This window comes from Musca vetustissima, unplaced genomic scaffold (assembly GCF_032173495.1).
Source record: "Musca vetustissima isolate MV318-11 ecotype Yass unplaced genomic scaffold, APGP_CSIRO_Mvet_v1 utg25782, whole genome shotgun sequence".
NCBI classification, from domain to species: Eukaryota; Metazoa; Arthropoda; class Insecta; order Diptera; family Muscidae; genus Musca; species Musca vetustissima.
The window spans coordinates 1-22,324 of record NW_026878148.1 but is presented as its reverse complement, the minus strand read 5'-3'; the positions used below and the strand labels follow the sequence as shown (position 1 = coordinate 22,324).

Below are 22,324 nucleotides of genomic sequence, written 5' to 3'. Positions count from 1 at the left end.
CTCACCAGGAAGAAAATTAGTCCCCTTTTTGGGATTTCCCTTATAACCAGATAGGCTCTAATTTGATATTTGGGATTATCATTCGGTAGAAAATCATGCTACCGAAAATTATCAATATTGATCCTTGTTGCTGTGTGGACCCAATAGAGCGGTACCTCACATTATTAGGTAGTCTGGCGATTTTAACGGTTTTCAAACGAATTGGCTACAATTTGATATTTGGAATTATTATTGAGTAGAAAACTCCCCACGAAAAATTTGAATATTGAATATTCAATTTTTCGATGTAAAACCCACAGAGCGGTACCTCCCACAATTCGGCATTTTAAATACTTCGGGCACGTTTTTCAAACGATTTTACTGTAATTTGATATTTTGATTTTTTTTTTATTTTTGAATTGTTAAATCTTTCCACCAAAAAATAAATATTAATTCCGATCCACGTTTCGGAATAGCTATGAATGTACGAAACAAACTATTTTAATAACTTTGCAATTGGAAAACTCGCTGTCTTCAAAATTACTTTAGATTCCTAATATTAAAACGTAAGGATCTGGAAGTATGCTAAGCTAATACTCATCTTTCTATCTATCTTTTTTCTAGATTCAGTGCAATGTGCTGTGGAAAATTATTAATTTTTGTATTCGCCTTAATAGCGATTGATGTAAGTCTTCTGGAAAATAAAATTATTTCACAATTTAAACCTGTAAGGAAGGTAGTAAAGTCGGACTGGGCCGACTATATGATACCCTTCACCACTTTGGGTATATTGTACAAATGTATCCTTACAATTGCATGTCAATGTTCCCTCAAAGGAACATACTCATGTCTTTCTGCAACCTATGATACATTTAATTTCATTCGGGCAGATTTAAAATCGTCTGCGTACCATGGGACCAATTTATGGACAACGATTTATAGTAAAATTGATACACGCTATTCGGTACGCCGCTTTGTTAAAAATTTAATTTCAATCAGACACCCGTTCGAAATACATATGAAGGCTATGGCTGCATCTGCACCAATTTCAACAAACCGCAATAACGTCATTTGATAGGTTGTGCAAAATTTAGTGTTAATCGAACAAACATTAGGAGTTTGGTGCACCATTTACATTAAATCGGGCGAAACTATATATGGGAGCTATATCTAAATTTGAGCCGATTTTCACGAAACTTAACACTCATCATTCTAGACTTAATTCAGTACGCTTTACCAAAATTGGTGCAAATCGAAAGATTTTCAGGAACTTTGGTGCACCATATCTAAATCTGAACCGATTTTTACGAAACTTAGCACACGTCATTTTAGACTTAAAGCAGCACGTTGTGCCCAAATTCGTGCAAATCGAATGATTTTCAAGGACTTTGGTGCACCATTTACATAAAATCGGACGCATATATATATGGGAGCTATACCTAAATCGGAACCAATTTTTACGAAACTTAACGCACATTATTCTAGACTTAATTCAGTAGGCTATACAAAATTTCGTGTAAATCGAATGATATATAGGGACTTTGTTGCACCATTTACATTAAATCGGACGAAAATATATATGGGAGCTATATCTAAATCTGAACCGATTTTCTCCAATTTCAATAGGGTTCGTCCTTGGGCCAAATAAGTGAACTGTGTCAAATTTCATCCAAATCGGATCATAAATGCGACCTGTACTTTGTTAACAAAAATACATGGACTGACGATCGGACAGACGGGCATGCATAAATCGATTTAAAAAGTGATTCTATGCATATTCTCAAAAGGAACCATGGGTCTATCTGGATTATTTTTGTCTGTTACAAACATATGCACAAAGACATAATACCCTGTACCACAGTGTGGTGAAGGGTATAATAAAAAAACTTAAATCAATACTTGTTCTAGTCTATCTATGCAGAAAATATTATCAAAGCAACAAACCTGGTATATGCCCCAAGTCCAAATTATTTTCTAAATTATACATGCCGTCTGAAGGCGGTTAATCGCCACAAAAGTGTAGCCATGATGGAGACATACATAAAGACACAATTACATAATTTTTCTGTAAGTACAAATTTATAAAAAAAAATCCTGATGAAAACACATTAAATTTTTATTCATTATTTCTTAATAGGTCAATGTTGGTCTCTATGCTCGCAATGATGTCAACACCTACAATCCATTTTTGGTAAATTTTACCCAAAACATTTGCTGGTATTTGAATAGAAAACGTTTCGGAGCCTATATGAAAGTAATGATGGATGTATTAACGCAATATACCAACGTTAATCATTCCTGTCCATTTCGGGTAAGTGAAATATTGTAGTAGAAATTTTTCGTTACCAATCATTTTATTTTAGGGTGTCTTAATGGCAAAAAATCTGTATATTGAAGGAAATTCCGTAACGGCAATTTTTCCACGGGGCTCATATAAGGCAGTTTTTATTTTCTACGAAGGATATCCCCTGGACTATATTGGTACCGTCGAATATTATGCCGATATATTTGAAATAAAAAAAATACCAAAGCGAAATTAGAAAAACATTTTTAATAAAATTATTTTGTATTATCTTGAAAGCTTTCAAATATTTTGAGACAAATTGCGTTTTTTATTTTCCAAAGGACAATTTTTTTTCATAGATCTATTTGTGCCAAAATTAAGCGGTGTTAAGCTTCACCACAGTTGTATAATAACTTCGACAATGTTTCACCTATTGCCAAATATTGAGGGTTTATTCTTAGTGAGTAAAAAATATCTTCCGATCTTCTCACCCACTATTCGTGCATCTACTCTAGAACAAGAGTGTAACGAGTATTCCATTATATCTCCTCTGGTCATATTTATAGTCAATAAATTCAGAGTTTGAACACTTTCAAATAATCACTGACTCGAAAAAATTTAATATATTACGTGATATAGAAACCATTTGCTATTCGAGTAACGACACACAGTAACGCAAAGAAGCGTTTGGTGAAACATTTAAGTACATATGTATGTACGTGCGTACATGCATAAATATGTACCATTGCGACAAAAAAAAATGATTGTAATGTTTCGCGTTATTTGGATGCGTTTGTTATCTGTATACCCTTCGTCTGTAACTTATTGAAATTACGACAATAGATCCTAACATGAACTATATTTGCCAAACGCTGTCCAACTAAATATTTGTCCACCATAATTGCTACATACAGTATTTTGAATTGTCTTATTTGGAAATATACTAATGCTGTGGCACCAATCACCGAAAAGAATACCGGATATACGAAATGAGTTATTTCCAATTGTACCCAGGGGTCAGTGGTAAAATTGGTAAAATTGAGTGGGCCAATATGTATGGTAGGTGGCAAGAGCTAGGCCGAAACAAGTTCTTACAGGCATATCCAGCTCAGTGATTAAGAACTTTAAATCAATAAACCAATAAATCGTAAACCAACGCGTTAGGCTCGCTCTAGGGCCCGTTTCAAGGGCCAGTCACGACTCATTAATGTCAAAAATATGGCAAATTTTGTATATAGAATGTTTCGTGTTACTTGAATGCGTTTGTTATCTGTATCGTCTGCAACTTATTCAAATTACGATAATATACCATATCATGAACTATATTCATAAATACTATATAATGCTCGTTACCAATATATGTGGACGATATGATAAATTATCGACCTACCTTTTGCAATTAATAAGCGTTCAAAATAGATTCTGTCCGCTCTTCAAAGTGTATATATATATCCCCGATCAGAATAAATGTATATGTCGATCTAGTCATGTCCGCACAGACATAGCTCCCATGGGTCGATATAACTGTAGCTCCCCATTGTGACTGGACAAGCACAACCAAACGATGTTAATTATGTGTTGATAAACCGTCGCATAGTATATGTCACAGCATTCCAACCCCCCAACATTGAATAGAAACTCCATTAAAGACAATAACATCTCACAGCGTTTGCCGAAATGAACATTTTTCCAATCAACTGTTATTTCATAGGCACGTGTAACCATTGTAATATTTTTATTTATTTTCTATGTAATTGTTTAATTTCACATTCAGATAAAACTATCAAACACATCTGGCAACATACAGAGCCTTTTTTGGAAATCAGAAACATGAATGCAAGAGTAGAGAAATAACAAGAACTTAAAGACTGGCCATCGCATGGATATATCGGGGCCTTCTGACCTTAATGTCAAGAAATTAGTTCGATAGGAGGACCTTTTAGATTTCTATAAGACAATATATTAGCCTTCTACAAAGACCTTTTGTAAGATCTTTTGGTATTCTGTAAGAACAACTTATAGTATTCAAAATTAATATTGGTCTTCAATAAGACTTCATTTCGATCTTTGTTTTTCGATAAGAGGTTTTGAGAAATAAATAATATCATGAATAGTTGTTGTTATAGAAAACATTGATGCCTCATAACATAAGAAATCTTTCAATATACATATAACTTAGTTTTTGTTGTTGTTGTTTTTTTATTTCATCTTTTATTTTCTATAATATTCCAAAAGAAAAAAATCACATCATCATTTAATATTAATATTTTATTTTCTTTATGTTTATTCTAAAAGCTTAAAAAATTAATATTTAAATAAAATCTGTATGTCAATTTCGATAAGGAAAAGAACAAATATACAATACAAGGTTCGTTCATTAATTAGGGTAAATGAAGAAAGTATGCGCTTTGATGATTTTGAGATGAAACTTAAAATTACAGATTATATTTTAAATAAAATTTGTTTTTAATTTACTAGAATTGTGAAGTAAAAATAATAAACAAAAACAATCACCTTAAAACAAAACTAAAACCGTATGCGATTTCCAAAAGAGGTTTTATTTCATTTTAAATTATAATTTAAAAAATCCATATTGTATCTCTATATATTTATCAACAAAAAGTAAATAGTTCAGTATGTGTGACGGAAGAGGAGAATAATACACATGAAGGATAAAATGTATCAAACAAAGCCTGTTTTGAAAATGGAAACTCATGTATGGAATAAAAAAAACTCGTGACAAGTCTTCATCTGTTAGAGAATGATGCTTACATTCACGTGCGGTTGCGAATTCAATAATTTTTAGATTTAGTTATGAAGTTCTTTAATGCTAAATACCTTTTTTGAAATATTTCCGTTGTTATTTTTTGTTTGTCTATTTGTTTTTGTTATACGTGCATATGGGCGGGGTACACAAATTCATACATATATATGTATTTATTTTGCACTGTTGAAAGATGCTTATAAGTGTGCCAAAATGGCTCCAAATAATTCATATTCACATGTTCAACAGTTTGTTGTTTGCAAATGGTTATACATATCATCATTAACACATTAATATTAAAAAATTTAAATTTCAGTTATTTCGAATTTAATAACACATCATATACTGGATCCGGGGAAAGGAATCGAACATCGAACCCATAACACATCATCAGCCTTAACGCAGTTTTTTTTTTAAGATTTTGTTAACGGTTACATTTTAAACTACATTTCAGAAAAATTTCCTAGTCGACAATTACTTCGAATGTCTGACACGCATACACTGAATTTATAATAGATCATCTCTCACTAAATCCTGTACCAACTGTTGCCTTTCAACTTCTTGTCGTCGTCTTCTTTCCAACTCAGCCTGCTCTACAATATTGGCTATGGGCACGTTTTCCTGCTCTTCCTCTTCTTTCTGTCGAGCTCTTTCCTCGGCTGCCTCTTGCTGTTTCTTACGATGTTCGTAATTTACCAAACGCTGTCCAACTAAATATTTGTCCACCTTAATTGCTACATAGAGTTTTTTGAATTGTCTTATTTGGAAATATATTAATGCAATGGCACCAATCACCGAAAAGAATACCGGATATACGAAATGAGCTATTTCCAATTGTACCCAGGGGTCAGTGAAGAATATTGGTAAAATTGAGTGGGCCAATACGTAGGGTATGGCAAGAGCTAGGCCGAAACAAGTTATGACAGGCATAGCCAGCTCAGTGATTAAGAACTTCAGATCAATATCCCGTAAACCATCGCGATAGGCTCGCTCTAGGGCCCGTTTCAAGTGCCAATCCGGCCCCATCAGCGTCAATGCTATGGCAATTTTTGTATATAGAACACCCAAAGCCCAATCTTGCCATATAAAGTAGATGGGAGTTTGTAGAACACCAACACGTACCGGTATCACCACCACCAATTCCAAAAGCATGCCGAACAGGAGCGGTATAACACCCAACATTAGAACAATTATCAATACGGGCAGGGCATACGAAGCTCCCACCTTAAGCCATTGCTTGATTTTATCCATAACAGCAGCACGACCCTGAGGTAGCAGAGTGACAGCAATGGCTATTCCTCTTGTCAGCATCCAACAAAGATAAGTACCCAAAGCGGCAGTATAGAGTTCATGTGGACGTGGTGTCACCTCAGCACCTTGGACGGCTACTTGTGTTGTTATGCTACCCACAGACCATAATGACATTACCTGTCGTCCTATCCATACGGGCACAGTGAGTGTTACCAGTGATGATATCACCAACGAAACGCACATAAAGAATAGCAGTCCGCACAGTCTTAGAGGAAACACTGTTGGTTTGTCGTAAGGTTGGAACGCAACAGGTACGTCACGGTGTATGATAGCATGATGAACTGCAGCCAAATTTCTTTCGGCTTGTGGTGGCGGCGGTGGAGGTGGTGGAGGAGGTTGCGCTTGTATGGGTGGCTGAACAGGTGCTGGTTCTTCAATCAGATTATGTTCTTCGCCATCATTGTTTACCTCCTCATTAGCATTAGCATTTGGTCCATCGTTGGCAACAACTTCATTAGCTGGCTGTTGTTCCAAATTATTGGCATCGTTGTTGACATTTGCGGCATCCGCAGGCTCGGGATCCGCTCCAAGTAAATAACTGCGAATGCCTAATACCCAAGAAACACAAATACACCAAATTCTCAGGAGTTTTTTAAGCCAGACGCGTGTATGGGATTGTTCAAAGAAGCCGGGGAGAACAATCTGTAAAATAAAGAGTTTAACAATTTGCAATATTCAGTTAAGGTAAACATTAAATTATTATTATAATACAGAGATAACATATTGAAAGCTAGGTCATGGAATTATAAAAAGTCATCAAAACAGGTTTTATGAAAGAGAAAGTTGAATCAGATTAAAATTATTAAAATAATGTAAGAGTCATCATTTACTTGATAAGCTGGACGCTTCGACAATTTGTAACAACAACAAAAATATTGTGATAACATGCTATTCTTGATTGCAATTTGTCTGCGAAATATTTCAGCATTATCTCGAGAAAACGAAATAGTAATTTATTTTACTAGACTTCCAAAAGTACTTTTCATATTTGATTTTAATATAATACCTTTGACCATTACCGATAGTACTCAGTTAACAGTATTTACTCACCTGTAGCAAAAGCAATTGTAAACTCAACTCATTAACATCCGAATCGCCAGATAAGGTGTATGGCAAAAATGTTGGCCAGATTGTCTTTAGAACACGTATAGGAATCCATAGCATTAACAAAACCACTGAACCAAATATCATAGCTGAAGATATTAAACGACGTACATGTTTTAAAATGGGTAAATGTATCATTTCCTAAAATACAAGCAAAAGTTAATAACCAATACATCATACATATTTCGAAAAAAAAGAAACTCACTTGAATGGGACTAAAGTCGGGATCATTCAAATTCCTCAAAAACCACAATACACCAGGACGAAGAACTTCACGCAGTAGTGATATAAATGCGGCAAAATAATAAACAAATACCATGCCAAACATCCAATGGACAAAAAGAGATGTTCCTGGCGCAGCTGTGAAACTGGTCTTACGATCCTTTAGACTGTAAATAGATTCTCATTAACAACGCATTTCAAATTTTAAACCATTATTTACTTACGTAGCATCAAATAAAGGTAATGAACATATATCCAACCACCATCCACACACCAATGGCAAAACACCAATCTCCACCACAGACAACAGGGAGACCTTCACGACAATGTAGCACAGCCCAATTAGACTGCGTACTCTTCGCATATGGAATGCCCGTGCCAAGCAATGTAGTACAACCAATATAATTCCAATGAAGCAATAGCCAAATAAAGTTGTAATTAATCCATGGAAATGTAAGAGTGGCTTTTCTGGGTCCATTAGATCTAACGAACTTAGTATAAAGTGACCAATACAATATGGGCAAAAGGCAAAGGCAAATATAAGCATTGTATTCAGGGAGACAATCCAAAATACATGCTCCAAAAATACCAAAGATCCATCTAAACCCAACAAACGTTCCCATGTCAATTCCTCGGCTGCACGATCCCATTCCATTGGATTCCAATTGGGTTCATCGTTGTCATTATCTGCCGCGTTAGCCGCATTGTTGTTATTATTATTTCGATTACCAGCCAAAGCAGGGGGTAGCTGAGGTCCAAACTCCAATGGAGGATCGCCTTCGTTTTCAACCGGATCAGCCACTGCTGGAGCATTATTGTTCATAGGTTCGACTACAGGAGGCGCCTCAGCGTTATTTGCTCTTTCATCGGCAATGTCATTGTTGTTGTCAGCAACATCTCTCTCCACGACGGCTTCCGCAGCCGCACCATTAACTTCAATGTGAGCATTTGCCGCATTATCTTGACCTTCGTCTCCTGCATTAGCATTTGCTCCACCCCCGTCTGGCGGTAGATTTAGTTCTACTTCATCTTCGGCCTCGTTGTTTGCCGCCGCTCCAGGAGCATCATCTCTCTCCAACCAATCCGGACCACCTCCCAGCAATATCTGTTCTCTTAGCCACACCAATCCAATGAACGACAACAGAGTACACGTAACTACAAAGCAGCCACGAAACACATCGGATGCCAGATTTTCCGTAGAGAAAATGTCGAAGGGCAAGGACAATATCATATCAAATGAAGAGGCTCTGAACAGATAACGATAAGTCCGATATGCCGACAGTGGCACCACCACAAACCACGCTAAGCCCACAAGCGAATAATGGGCCCACGATTTGGCAGCTTTCATTATTGCCGACAGCAATCCTCCAGCTACGTCGCGCAACGGCAAGACCCGTGGCATGTCGGGCGAGTATATGGGTTGGAAACTAAATCGATGGCCACATAGCTCACAGTATTCCTTGTGTGAGTATCGCATCCATTGCATTAGGCAATCCTGATGGATGTATTTAATGCTGCCCGTGCAAACACATGGATAGAACAGCGGACGATCGGACGATGCCTCACAACGACAAACGCGACAAATGTCGCCTTGAGATAAATCGTCCATTGTGTACTCGCAATGAAGCAGATGTCGTTATTTCGATCTTTAAAACATTGGTACCAATATGGATATGCGCTATCCAAAAATTTTCCAAATAATTTACCGCGATTCTTTATTTATTTTTCTCCAAAAAAAAAAAGATTATTTTTTTCTCGATTCGAATATGTACTTCGCCTGCTATCAGCAATTAAACAATTGCAACACGTCAATTTTGCTCGACAGCAGCTGTTTTGTTTCTCAGTTATTGGGGTTTTTGTTTTATTTCACGAACTGTCACTCTCACTGGCACTCTCAAAACAAACATATCATCTGTGCTTGAGTGCATTCACACCGAATTACGGGATTAAGTCAAACAATTGTTTTATTTTATATTAGGAAAATAACTGAATATTTTTTGTTAATCAATAATTGGAATTGTTTTTATTGGGCTCTTTATTTTGCGTAATTTACTTGACATTGGCATCGAACTACGCAAATAGCGATATGAGATGTAGATGGCGTTATGTCAGACACACAATAAAAGCTGTCAACGACTTGCGTTCATTTACGTAGGGCGTTTTGAGAAAATTGCATGGTACAATATAAAAGGTAAAAGCAAACCCCAGCCGTAATGCTAGTGACAATATGAATATGACAAATTATGTTTTTCAAAATCACCCAATAGGAAAATTGGGAACGCATACAATTCGGAATTGCTCTTTATTAAATGTCCGTATTCAATTTACTCAATCTGCCTGCTGGAAAAGTTTGAGGAGGCAAATCTTTCTTCATGGAATCATTCTCAATTCCCAGCATATGTGTTACACAAAGGTGCAATTATAGGAAAGATGTGGAACCGATAGAAATATAAATTTGATAGATTTTAATTCATGTTTTTAAATGTTATTTTGAGGATTCGAAAATACTATTTTTTTCGATATCATAAAGGAAAAAAGTGTTATCGTAGTAAAAAATAGTAGATTCTTGCAGTACGGGAACAAATGTTTGTTTACATTTTTCTGTCAAATGACGTTGACACTAATATAACTCACAACAACAAATTTCCATGTAGTTGTTGTATCGTTTGTTGTACAACAACACTTGCTGTTACCTTTTATTATTATACCATGAGGAAATTGTAATACATTGAACTATAATAAAATAGGGATATTCATCTGTCAAACTAAGATGTTAAATCATTTATTTTTTTTTCATTTAAAAGCCTGGCATTGACGAAAATGGGTCGCTTAACTATATCACAAGGCATGGAACCATTCATTTTTCCCATTTTTGGTAAAATGTTACAAATATGTCAAATGAAAAGAACATATTTGTACCATGTCACAAAGCATACAGATTATCAAAACCTACTACAAAAATCGACGTGCGTTCTTCAAGTTGAGACTATAGTTCCGTTCCTGAACCTAAAGGAATCTACTGATTTTACAAGTTTTGCAACTTTTTACTCGAAAACCGTTTCTACATAACTGGTAAAACACTGAATCAAATTTAAGAGTGCACAAAACAAAATGGCTTTCTCTTTGTAAACTTTTTACACGAGAAATTTGCCCAGTAAAAATGGTAAACAGTAATGCCTACTTCTGATTGGCTGTTATGTTGATTTTGAAGTATTGCCATCTAATTTTGGCATAGATTTGCGTTCCCGAACTTTCCAAATTATTTTGTACTCTGAAAGTGATTTTGAAATGTTTCCCTTTTATTAGCTTCACTATTAAAAAAATACTGGAACAGACCATATGGTTTACAAACAAAAATTGTAGAGTTTGTTTTATTCGTTCCGATGAAAATATCGCTACCGTAAGTGAAAGTGTTGCCGAAGGCACGAACGTTTCGATTCCTCGTCGATCTCTGTAATTGGGAGTGTCTTACGGCACATTATAGCGCATTTACATACGCACTTTATATGATGAGGATTTACTAAATCCTGAAAATAAATTAAGGTTATTTACACCGACTTTAAGTTAATTTCAAATAACTGTCAGGTTGTATTTGTTTACAAAAGAATTTTAATTTATTTTCCCATTTTCTCTTAATTAAAAGTCATCTGAGAATGAAAAATCATTTAAGCCGATCAGTGCACACATCGATTAATTCCATAAGGCTGCGTTTAGACTACTAAATCCACTCGATCTCAAATGCCAATTCCATTGCGTATACGTCATGTTAATCCAGTGGATTATATATGACGTATATACTATGGAATTGACATTTGAGATCAAGTGGATTTCGTAAATATAAACGTACCTTAAAAGGGAACTTTATGAAACGCGATGATAATGTTGTTAATATGATTTAAATACGATTTTATGACACACTTTTCATTTAGACCTACATATACAACCATATAAAGTCCAGCTCACACAAGAACTAAGAAAAATGTTATAAAGTCATAATTTATTAATTATTATTATTATTAAAATACACGTTTGATTATTTTAACATTTTGCTGGGATTATTATCATTGCCACACAATCAAGTGCGAACCCCCCATGCATTCACTCTAAGTGAATGATGTCATTTGATCAGCTGTTTGGGAGTGTATGTTCAGTGATTGGTGATTTTAATATTCGTAAACACGATTATCATCTCTGTATTATATATTTACAAAATCTGATAAAGTATGTACTATTTGGTATATTCTCTTCAAATATATTTCATCATATTTCAATATATATCGTATTTATAATACTATTTTCATTTCTCTTCCCCATCCTCGGTTTAGATAAAAACAAATTCAAAAATGTTGCGCAGCATTGTACAAAAAGCCGGACAATCCTTGAACACAACACGTTTGGCCACTAGACATTTTGGCAGCACCACCGTCAAAAATGAAATATTCAAAGTACAAAGCTTGGAGGATTTCGAAAACAAAGTCAAGAAGAGCGATAAGGTTGTAATTGTCGATTTCTTTGCAACGTAAGTTTATGGTTTTGTGAATATCCTCAGTATTTTAATGATGTTATATAAGCCTCCGTTTTAATCGTGTTTTTTTTTTTCTCTCAATTGTAGATGGTGTAATCCATGCAAAATGTTGACACCGCGCATCGAGTCAATTGTTGGCGAAAAAGCTGGAGCTGTTAAATTGGCCAAAGTTGATATTGATGAACACAGTGAATTGGCTTTGGATTATGATGTTGCTGCCGTACCCGTATTGATGGCTATGAAAGGCGGTAAAGTTGTTAACCGCATGGTTGGTTTACAAGACACTGACAAATTGAGGGCCTGGATAGATAAAACTGTTGAAGAAAACAAGTAAATTGCTTGCTTTTGGAAAACAGATTTAACGTGAGCTTTACACGATAAAAAAAGAATATAAGTAGCTTGTACCTTTGGAGTATAAAAAATGTTAAATATGTCTAGCTTTTAAATAATAATCTTTAAACGTGTAACGAATGAAAAATTTCTGTAAAAATGTCGACCATACACATTCTTTATTAAATTGTTGATCTGTTAGCAAGAATATTTTCGATTTTTTATATGATATGTTGCTAAGTGAAATGTAAAAAACGGTATAGTCATTGTGGATGAAGACATAACGCACTGCCTAGATAAGAATTAATGGAATATTTTTATTTAAAAACTAAACAATATTGGAGTTATAGCGATAAAAGAGAATATTTTCAAACGGATCATGTTTCTTAGGGAGTAATTCTAAAAAGAGATTATGTTTGGAAATTTGTCTACTTTACGCCTTCTTTGGTTTTACACTTTAGGAAATCCGTAAAATATTATTCATTTGCCATTGGAAAAAATGTCCCAGTTTTCGGTTTTCTTGAGACATTGGTCACGCCGGTTATGTTGTTTAGATGTGTCTATGTTTGTAAATACCTACCAAAAGAATTATTACAGGAGATCTTTAACTTCATATTTGTAGTTGTCGGTCTCAAATTTATACATTTGATCTATATATATCATTGTCTAAGGCCGTCTTAAAATAGCCCAATCTACCTACGAAATTTGAGAAAAAAAATACATTTGAAGATCTAATTTGTTTCTATTGTTTTTAAAAAAACAATTTTTATTGTACTAATATATATGATAGATATTTACAATTCAACATATGCCAACAATCGATCTACATATTCCACACGTCTTTGTAGCAGTTCCATTTGCTCATCGGACAGCTTCAACGTTGCACTCTGTTCCTTCAACATAAAATGTTGCAGGAAAAGTCTTATGCTCTGTTTGAATTGACGTAATTTATTATTCTTCGCTAATCTTTCAAATGCTTGATATATATCCTGTTCTTCGTTAGCCAACAGTAGACCCTTACAAATTTCCTTCATCAAAGCAAAACTTTGTTTATCAATTTGTAGGAAATCAATAATTTTCAATACCGCCAACTGTAAACCATTATTTAAGATGAGATGTTGCAGGAAACGTGCCAAGTTCCGCACTTGAATTTTATTCAAGGAATCAATTTCATTAATACGATCCCATGAGGCAAACTGGAAGGCCAGTTGATATTTACGATTGTAGTGGCAGAACTTCAAGGCCAAATGGGCATAATAGGGATTGGCGGCCTTTTCATTCAGGCAACAAAGTATGATGACATATGCAATGGAACGTAAATCTTTCACCGCCAAATGTAAAATCTTTTCGAATGCATCTATGTAATCATCAGCACTCATAATTATGCAGAAAATGTTTCGTCGTTCTTCGGTGTTCATTTTTTGCTGTTTGGCCAACTTCAGTAATTGTTCTGAAAATCTTTCCGACTTGTTATTCGCATCTCCATTCTCTTGTTTCTTTTGTGCTGCAGCCATTTCATTAATATTGCCCGTCCACGCCGAACCAACAATCCACCATTTTCCCACAGTATCAGCCCGTAACAAATCTTCCATGGTTATGTTGAGGGTTATGACATATTTGTCATTTCTCAACATGGCCTTTAGTTTTTTCCTCAAGTTTTCATGTAATTCCGGATCAAATCTGGGTATTTTATTGATGTTATTATTCTTTACGGCATTCAAAATATCAACCATGAATTTAAGTCTTAGATTCTCTTTAAGTTCTAGGGGAGATGCAGCAATTTTGGACTGAACATTTAACATCATTTGTTTGAAGGCCAAAGGATCATCCTTTCTCAGCTTAAAACCAACCGATTGGAATATCAGCAACAAACATTCGATGGTCTTTTCATTCAATTGACCAGACAGACGATCTATAATCTCCAATAGCAAACGATGTTCAAATATTTTAAAAACATACATATAACTGAGAAGGAGAACTACATTGTTCAGCCTCTTATCTTCTTGCTGGATATTATCAATGTCCTTTATGAAGGCATCAAACTGTTCAATGAACATTTGCAGGAAATGTGCACCAATTTCACTGCCAATATGAGCATGTAAATAGGCCAGTAATACCATATGTTCTTGTACCATTCGTTCGTTACTCATAACTTTGCTGACGAGAGCTTCCTGCAACAATTTATTTAGAGTTTCGTTCATATTGAAACGGGAATTTTTCATATACAGTTCCTCAATGCCTGATGAAATCTTATGAAGATTTGCTTCTGATAGACGATTTAGCAGACCTTTACATTGTTTTCGCAGACGTTCAAGAATCTGGGCTTGTTTATCATCGCTTTTAGCTGCTAGAAGTGCTCGCTGATGTGGTGGTATATATTTTTGTGGACCATCTGCGGCTGGTTCTGTAATTATATTGCCATCTTTATCACGTTTGCGTCCGTAAATATCTTCTTTATCTGAAATGGAGTTAATAAAAAAAGAAGGTATGAAATAATGGAATTTGGAAATGCTTCTTTATCAAAATATATATAACTATAGGAAAAATGGTAAGTATTTTAATTTGAGACATATATTTGTTCAACTTCTCGGATTTATTTTTGGTAAACAAATAACATATCCAAACGCTTGGCTAAATCAAAAACGACTGTTCATTTTCTCCGCGGAGGAATTATTCTTAAAATATAATAAATTTATCTGAAACACTGAGATACACTACAGGTTATTGGGGAAATAAACCAGGCCAGACTTCTCCGAATTACAAAGATGTTTTTAAGAAATGCTCAAACGAATTTTCAAAATTTTGATTGGAAAAAACTCTAATTCTGAAAACATCGCCCCCATTGTTTTGTTACCAAAAATGGAATGTGATGGCCCTAAAATCATGTAGTACAAAGAGAACATGAACAAAATGTGCCCTGGGGTGACTGGTTTGTTTGTAATCCCATAGAAGGAAAATTATTCTAATCGTCGAACATGTTTGGCATGATGTGAACAATAATCTTCTTATGGGCGATTTATTTAGTTTAAGAAGCGGTTCTTCTATCCAGTTTAAATAACCATTACTTCGAAAAACAATAACGATTCAAGTCGAAAAGACTAATCTTGAACTATTAGTTTCGCATGTAATAGAAATCAGGACCATAATTGAAAACTTTACAATTGAATACTATTTTTTCTTAAAATATTTTTGTTAAAAAAGACATGAAGTAATTTCAAAAATTGAGTGGTCCTCTGTCCTTACAATTAATCTTAATGTTTCTCACATTCATTTAATTTGGTTTGATTGCACTAGACTCGAGTTACTACTTACATTCTTCTTCCTTCTTTTCATCCTCGTCATCACCATCGGAGTCTCCAATTTCCTCATCACTACCCCCATCACCTTCCTCATCCTCATCAAATTCTTCATCGCCTTCATCTTCGTCAAGATCATCATCACCGTCATCCTCCATTTCGCTTGCATCAAAAGCACCTTCATCACCATCTGACTCGCCCGATTCACCACCACTACCAAAGATGGCATTGAAACGTTCCTCATCCTGCTCCTCATCACTCCATGATGGTTCTTTGTTTTGTTTCTTAAGTTCTTCCTTTCGCTTTTCTTTGAGCAATTTCTTTTCTTCCTCCTCCTCATCGTCCAGACACAGCTCCAAAGCAAAGTCCAGACCATCATTGAACATTTTCCTAACCAAACGATTTTTATTTTTTGTTTTATTCAGACCCAGTTTTTTCTCCAGCTTGGCAATGATCTTGTCCTCTTCCTCATTTTCCAATTTCAATTGCTTGATACGTTGTTTACGTGATGCATTCTCTAATTCCTTTTGCTTCTGTAGTTCACGTCGATGCTGATCTTCAATATTGGGACGATTTGTTGTTTGGGGTTTGGCTTTCTTAATCGGCGGCTTATTGGGTTCTTCATCGGCGGAACGTTTGGTTTTAAATGAATTGGGTAGCCGAGCGTTAACATCCTCGTCAGAAAAATCGGAATCGATAGATTCATCATTATCCGAATCAACATCACCCGACAAAAGTTGCTCCAATGGTATATCCTCAGGATTTACAGTGGGTTTGGATTTTTTGGTTTTCTGTTTCTTTGCACCGTTTTTGTTTTTAGTTAATTGTTTTTGTTGTTTAGCTTCTGCAACCAGCTTTTTACCCTCCGTTTTACTGGAGAAAAATAAACGTTTGTTTTGCTTCTTTTCCTCGGATTTTTGTTTGCGAATTTCTTTGCGGCTCAGTTTTACTGGACGAGGGGCTTTTGATTTGCCTTTTTTAAGCTTTCCCATTTTTTATTATTATTTAAAAATCGAAGTAATTAAGATTTTATTTTACAACTATCAAATTTTACTTCAAACAAACCAAAGAATGAGAAAGACAACAATAACAGCTGTTCATACACGTGCACAAAACAGGGCTGCAAAGTTGGGCATGCCAGCCGGTTACTACTGTTTTAAGCAATGCAGCGAACAGCTGATCGCCTGTGAGCAAACAAAGTTTTCTCAAATTAGTTTAACAACAATTGCAGAGGTTTTCCCTCTAATTTATAACAATATTAATAAAAATTCCGTGGGAAAACACAAACGGATACACATAAAACATGTCTACTCGTTGGTACCCCCTTTATCAACGCGGCAATCCCCAGCTGCGAGTTTTCCTGCCCAATTTCTGGATGAAACTTATTAGGCCCAGTGAACCCCAACCCAAAAATGTTGTTACCTTTTCCGTATCAATGGAAATGACCAAATACGATGTGAAAAATTATTTGGAAAAGATATACAAAGTTCCTGTAATGGATGTAAGAACACGCATTGCATTGGGATCGACCAAGCGGGATACCACCTATGGATATGTGACCAAAAATGATGATATGAAACTAGCTTATGTAACATTGGTAAGTTTTTTGACAATGCTTTCCAATTTCCTGAGTCTTTTTACATATTTTGATTTGATTCTTTTACAGCCCAAGGAAATGGAATTTACTTTCCCCGATATGTTCGAGAAGAAAGATGATGCCAAGAAGGCCGATGAAAAAGCAATGGAAGATACAAAGCAAGGATTTAAGAAATTCTTGGATCGCAATAAGAAACGCCCTGGAACACCAGGCTGGTATTCAATTTAGTTGTTAAATCCTGTATATACGAATAAAATAGTATAAGTGAACAATTAACTAGAAATAATAATGATGTTTGTTCGGAAATGTGTTATACATAAAGAGGCATTATGTATCATTATGCAAAAAGTAAGAATGGGAGAAATTATAACTAAGGAATGCCTACTATGGCTTTGGTGCAGTTTAAGGGGACCCCCGCATTCTCGGGGTCAAAATTTTTTGATTTAATTCGAATCTACACTATTTCAAGAGTGTCCCTACAAAATTTCAAGTGAAAATCTCAAGAACTCTTGAAAATATAGCCGATTTATTGTGTCAGCATCAACTGACGGCTAAAGGGCTTCTCAAACTTTAAACGCGTTTTTCTCTTTTGCGAATGGCGGGCACGATAACTCAAAAACTTATAACCCAATCGATTCCAATTTTTTACACGTTTCTCTGTGAGTGTATAGCTATCGTATGAACTAGGATAAAGCCAATCGGTAAAGATATTCCTTATTTTTTAACTTGTTTTTGGTCAAAAATCGACGATTTTCCAAAAATATTTTTTCAAAGGTTCGCCATTTTGTTAATTTTAGAGCGAAGTCAATAATCCTAGCTCATACGAGAGACAGGCATGTACTCTTTCTAACACCGTTAGAATTTTCGGATTCCGATGTTCCAGCCATCAAAAATAAGGACTTTTCTTTAATTACAAAAAACAACAACAAAACAATAACAAACATTTTTTGTAAATTATTTTTCTTCTCTTTTAAATCTTCAAATATATATGTGCAAAGTTACAAACCTTAACAAGCATTGGTATTAATTTACCAGCCCATTGAAAATCTTGAAAAATATAAATCGAGAATGGGTGGGGTTCCCTTAAAATACGGACAAATCATATATCAGGGACCTAAATATTAAGGGATTGCAATTTGGATTGCAAGAGTGGGCGGATAGACTCCACCTAAGCGATTAAAGTTATATACAAATATTACGATGGTCCAATAGGCTTTGCACTTAATACATTTCTGAAAAGATTTTAGCGATGTACAATGCTTGGATTAAAACAATTTGACCCATTGTGTGGAATATGACAGAAGTAGTGGTAGGATAGCATCTATCATCGACATTTTGTCCAATGTTTTTAAGGGCATTTCCAAATTTTTCAAAGGCACTTGGGATTTATGTGATATGTTTAGACAAATTTCGTATGGTAGCAAAACGTGCACACCCTGATTTAGATCGGATAGAAAATACATTATTTTGAGATATCTTAAGAAGAATTATTCTGGCGCTTTGGGCGTGCAGGATATAAAACGGACCCATATTAATTCCATTGTAGTTGTGAGTTGTTCAATCAATATTTTTAGCTTCATTTTTCTTATGCCCATCGAATTAATATTTACTAACCAACATCTTAAGTGGCAACATTATTCAATGTTTATAATTTTATTAATTTCAGGTATTATTTTTCTTCAAAAATTTAGAATCTAAATTGAATTAAAGTCATTCGCACTCAGTCAGTCGCACTCAGTCCGTCATCAATCAAATATCTGTAATAAATCTCGCGCTCTTTGATATTTGACCGAATTAACCAATCCCTGGCGTTCTTCTTCGCTTTCCTTTGCTTCACATAGTTTATCGATTTCATCGATAACATCATTTGCCATTTTAATGACTTTTTCCTTTGCGGCACCTTTACTGCCAGCCAAATACTCTAAGGCTATATTCCAATATTCGCCATTTAAGATTTGTTCATCAAACATGCTCTGTTGTATTGAGATTTGTCGCAGCTTTTCGAATTTCCATTCATCACGACATGTTTTCCATTTTTTAAGATATTCTTCATTACGCTGCTTCTCCTTCTCCATAGAATGCTCCTTTTGGGCTTCCAAAAGCTTTTGACGTTTTTGTTTTTTCTTTTGACGTCCCGTAACTATGGCCAATGTATTTTCTGGTTTTTCACATTCTTTTAGTTGTTCCAAGGTGGGTTGCATTGTTCCATCTTCATCATCATCACCACCATCTTCGTCATTATCATGTTGATTTACCTCGTGTTGTTCATCATTATCGTCGCTGTCAACAGCTGTGTTGTGTGATTTAGAACGTTTCTCCTTGATGGCACCTTTATCTTTGTTCTTACGCTTCTTTGTTTTCCTTGAAATCACTGTGTATAAATATTAGATATATGATTATAATTAATAATTTTGCCATTGCTTTAAAAATAGTTTATTTTTCTATAATATATGTATGTACTATGTACATGGGGTATGTATTATTTACCTTGATCATGTTGGACTGTGGCGATTTCTGTATCTTGTGATGGAGTTGTACTCTCCAAAATTAGACTTTTATTTGCTACCTCATCCTCATGTTCCACACAGGAGTTTTTTCTTTTCTTAGCTTTTGGTTTTTTAACGGGTGGTACATCTAATTTAGCCATTTGTTTAATTATTTTTTTAATGTTATTGTTAATAGAGTTGTGTCGTTCACGAATGGACTAGTTCAAAGAAATTATTCTGTGAGATGAACGAAAGGAACCATTTCTGGCTCATTGTTTTATTTACCTCTTTTAGACCATATGGTTTAGTAATATAATGTTTCACTACATGTTAAAAAAAAAACTTTGAAGAAAATATAAACTTTGTTGAAGCCTTAAAATTAAAAAAAATAAATAAATATATTATAAATATATACAAATAGGATAAATCCAATCGGTGAATATCGTCCTTATTTTTTAATCCAGTTTGTGGTCAAAAATAGCCGACTTTACGAAAAACTTTTTTCAAACGTCTGCCATTTTGTTAATTTTTGAGCGAAGTCAATAATTCTGGTTCATACGAGAGCCAGACATGTACTCTTTCCGTTAGAATATATGTGCAAAGTTACAAACCTTAACAAGTATTGGTATTGAAAATCTTTCATTCCCATTGAAAATCTTGAAAATTTAAAATCGAGAATGGGAGGTCTCCAGGTCTAATGAAATCCTGTAATACACCCTAATTGTTTGCACATACCTTTAATCATGATCAAATGCCGATCAGCTGATGTTTGTTAGTATACATACAAAATTATTAATTTGCGCCAAAAATGTTTGTTTGCAATTTGAAATTAAAAAGAAGAATTACTACTTTGGAATTTGGGAAAAAATCATAACCTTTCATTCATTTTTCGGGTTTTTTTGTTTTGTGTTCAAAAAATTTCAAATAAACACAATCACTTGTTGCGTATATTTATTTTATTTTTGGCAGAAGCTTCCCTACCTTGTATTATGGTACCATGGTAGTATTATGATTTCGATGATTTAAAATAAACCCTGCCGCACGATGATTTAAATTTGATATGATAAATCGTGGCGAATGCAGCCTGATTAAGAAAATAAACCCTGATTCAGCCTTTAATCATGATTACAAATTTGCTTTAATACCTTGATTTACCATACACAAATTAATCGATTTGCTTATATCAAATACAACACTGCTTCCATACCGAAATATACAGAATGTGATACCTTTTCTAAAAGTACCAAAATAAAGGGTTACTATTTCGTGATTTCAGAAGTATGAGACTGGAATTCAACATCAGTCAAACTAAGATATTAATCGACCGTGCTTTAAGAGGATATTATGGATTATAAAATCTTCCAACTACCCAAGCAATTGGCAAACCTGTGAAGAAATTTACAAATATTTTAAAGCCTGTGCATCATATTTTCGCTGAAAATATCACTGTTTTAAGTGAAAGTGTTGTCGAAGTACCGATTGTTTCGATTTTACGTCGTTCTAAGGATTTGGAATTGTCTTACCGAACATTATGGAGTATTTCCAGAATCCATATAAAGTCCAGCTCACGCTAAAACTGAAACCAGCTGACCATTCACACAAATACTGGAATGGGTGCTTGAGCAAAAAACAGTAGACTACATTTTTTCGAACAAAATTTTCTTCCAATAAACAAATTTTGAAGTGAGGCAATTACATCCAGAAAAAGTGATTGGTTTGTGGTCTCTTTCGTCCGAAGGTTTGATTGGATCCTTCTTCTTTGAAATCGACTATAGAATTACTGTCACTGTCAATTCGGAGTGTTTTGGTCATATGATAACCGACTTTTTGGCAGCTATTGAATAACACGACTTGGACAATATGTGGTTTCAAGAAGACGATGCCACATGTCACACAACTCGAGCGAAGGTGGCGTCACTGCAAGAGATATTCTCTAGTCATGTAATTTATCTTCGTTTCGAAATTATCTGGCCACCAAGATCATGCTTTTTGGCACCATTATGGGGCTACGCGAAGTACTATATTTACGCAGAACACTTAAAAACTAAAATTGATCAAATTATGGTTGAGATACCTCTCAAACTTTATAATAAAAAAGATATATCATGAAAGAAATGTATGTGGTTTCTTTATTCGTTCCTTCCTAACATTCCTTCCTTGATTTTCATTCAAATGTTCGTGAAAACATCACTTTCAATTTAAACTCCAACACTGGGTGGTTCAAACAAAAATAAATTCATTACAACTTATTGTCATCATCATATGGCAACACGTTGCCTTTCATCCTTTTTCAAGTTTAATTCGCGACTTGTTAATTCAACCCTGATTTTGGCACATATGGTTCCTTTTGGGCAAAACAACAACAAAATCAACAACACAAACAAACCCCCCAAAGGTGGAGCATAAAGGAATAGTAAAAATAACAA

General features: G+C 34.8%; 5 protein-coding genes across 5 annotated transcripts; 2 read left to right on the top strand and 3 right to left on the bottom strand.

Annotated features, from left to right (window-relative positions):
• Positions 1-5,447: 5,447 nt before the first annotated feature.
• On the bottom strand, positions 5,448-9,347 carry LOC133322957 (E3 ubiquitin-protein ligase MARCHF6). Its single transcript, XM_061531909.1, has 4 exons — positions 7,889-9,347; positions 7,648-7,831; positions 7,389-7,583; positions 5,448-6,980 (listed from the first exon to the last, which is right to left on the bottom strand). The coding sequence occupies exons 1-4, from the start codon at positions 9,271-9,273 to the stop codon at positions 5,535-5,537; spliced, it is 3,210 nt and encodes a 1,069-aa protein (XP_061387893.1). The 5' UTR covers positions 9,274-9,347; the 3' UTR covers positions 5,448-5,534.
• Positions 9,348-11,990: 2,643 nt separating this feature from the next.
• Positions 11,991-12,524, top strand: LOC133322953 (thioredoxin, mitochondrial). The gene is made up of 2 exons (XM_061531904.1): positions 11,991-12,183; positions 12,277-12,524. Exons 1-2 carry the CDS (start codon positions 12,008-12,010, stop codon positions 12,521-12,523), a joined length of 423 nt encoding a protein of 140 aa, XP_061387888.1. The 5' UTR covers positions 11,991-12,007; the 3' UTR covers position 12,524.
• Positions 12,525-13,309: 785 nt separating this feature from the next.
• On the bottom strand, positions 13,310-16,807 carry LOC133322952 (nucleolar MIF4G domain-containing protein 1 homolog). Its single transcript, XM_061531903.1, has 2 exons — positions 15,832-16,807; positions 13,310-14,977 (listed from the first exon to the last, which is right to left on the bottom strand). The coding sequence occupies exons 1-2, from the start codon at positions 16,805-16,807 to the stop codon at positions 13,314-13,316; spliced, it is 2,640 nt and encodes an 879-aa protein (XP_061387887.1). The 3' UTR covers positions 13,310-13,313.
• Positions 16,808-17,115: 308 nt separating this feature from the next.
• On the top strand, positions 17,116-17,640 carry LOC133322956 (large ribosomal subunit protein uL23m). Its single transcript, XM_061531908.1, has 2 exons — positions 17,116-17,412; positions 17,482-17,640. Exons 1-2 carry the CDS (start codon positions 17,119-17,121, stop codon positions 17,638-17,640), a joined length of 453 nt encoding a protein of 150 aa, XP_061387892.1. The 5' UTR covers positions 17,116-17,118.
• A 1,517-nt stretch (positions 17,641-19,157) lies between these two features.
• LOC133322955 (uncharacterized protein C7orf50 homolog) lies at positions 19,158-20,074 on the bottom strand. Its single transcript, XM_061531907.1, has 2 exons — positions 19,916-20,074; positions 19,158-19,763 (listed from the first exon to the last, which is right to left on the bottom strand). Exons 1-2 carry the CDS (start codon positions 20,057-20,059, stop codon positions 19,158-19,160), a joined length of 750 nt encoding a protein of 249 aa, XP_061387891.1. The 5' UTR covers positions 20,060-20,074.
• Between the last annotated feature and the right edge of the window lie 2,250 nt (positions 20,075-22,324).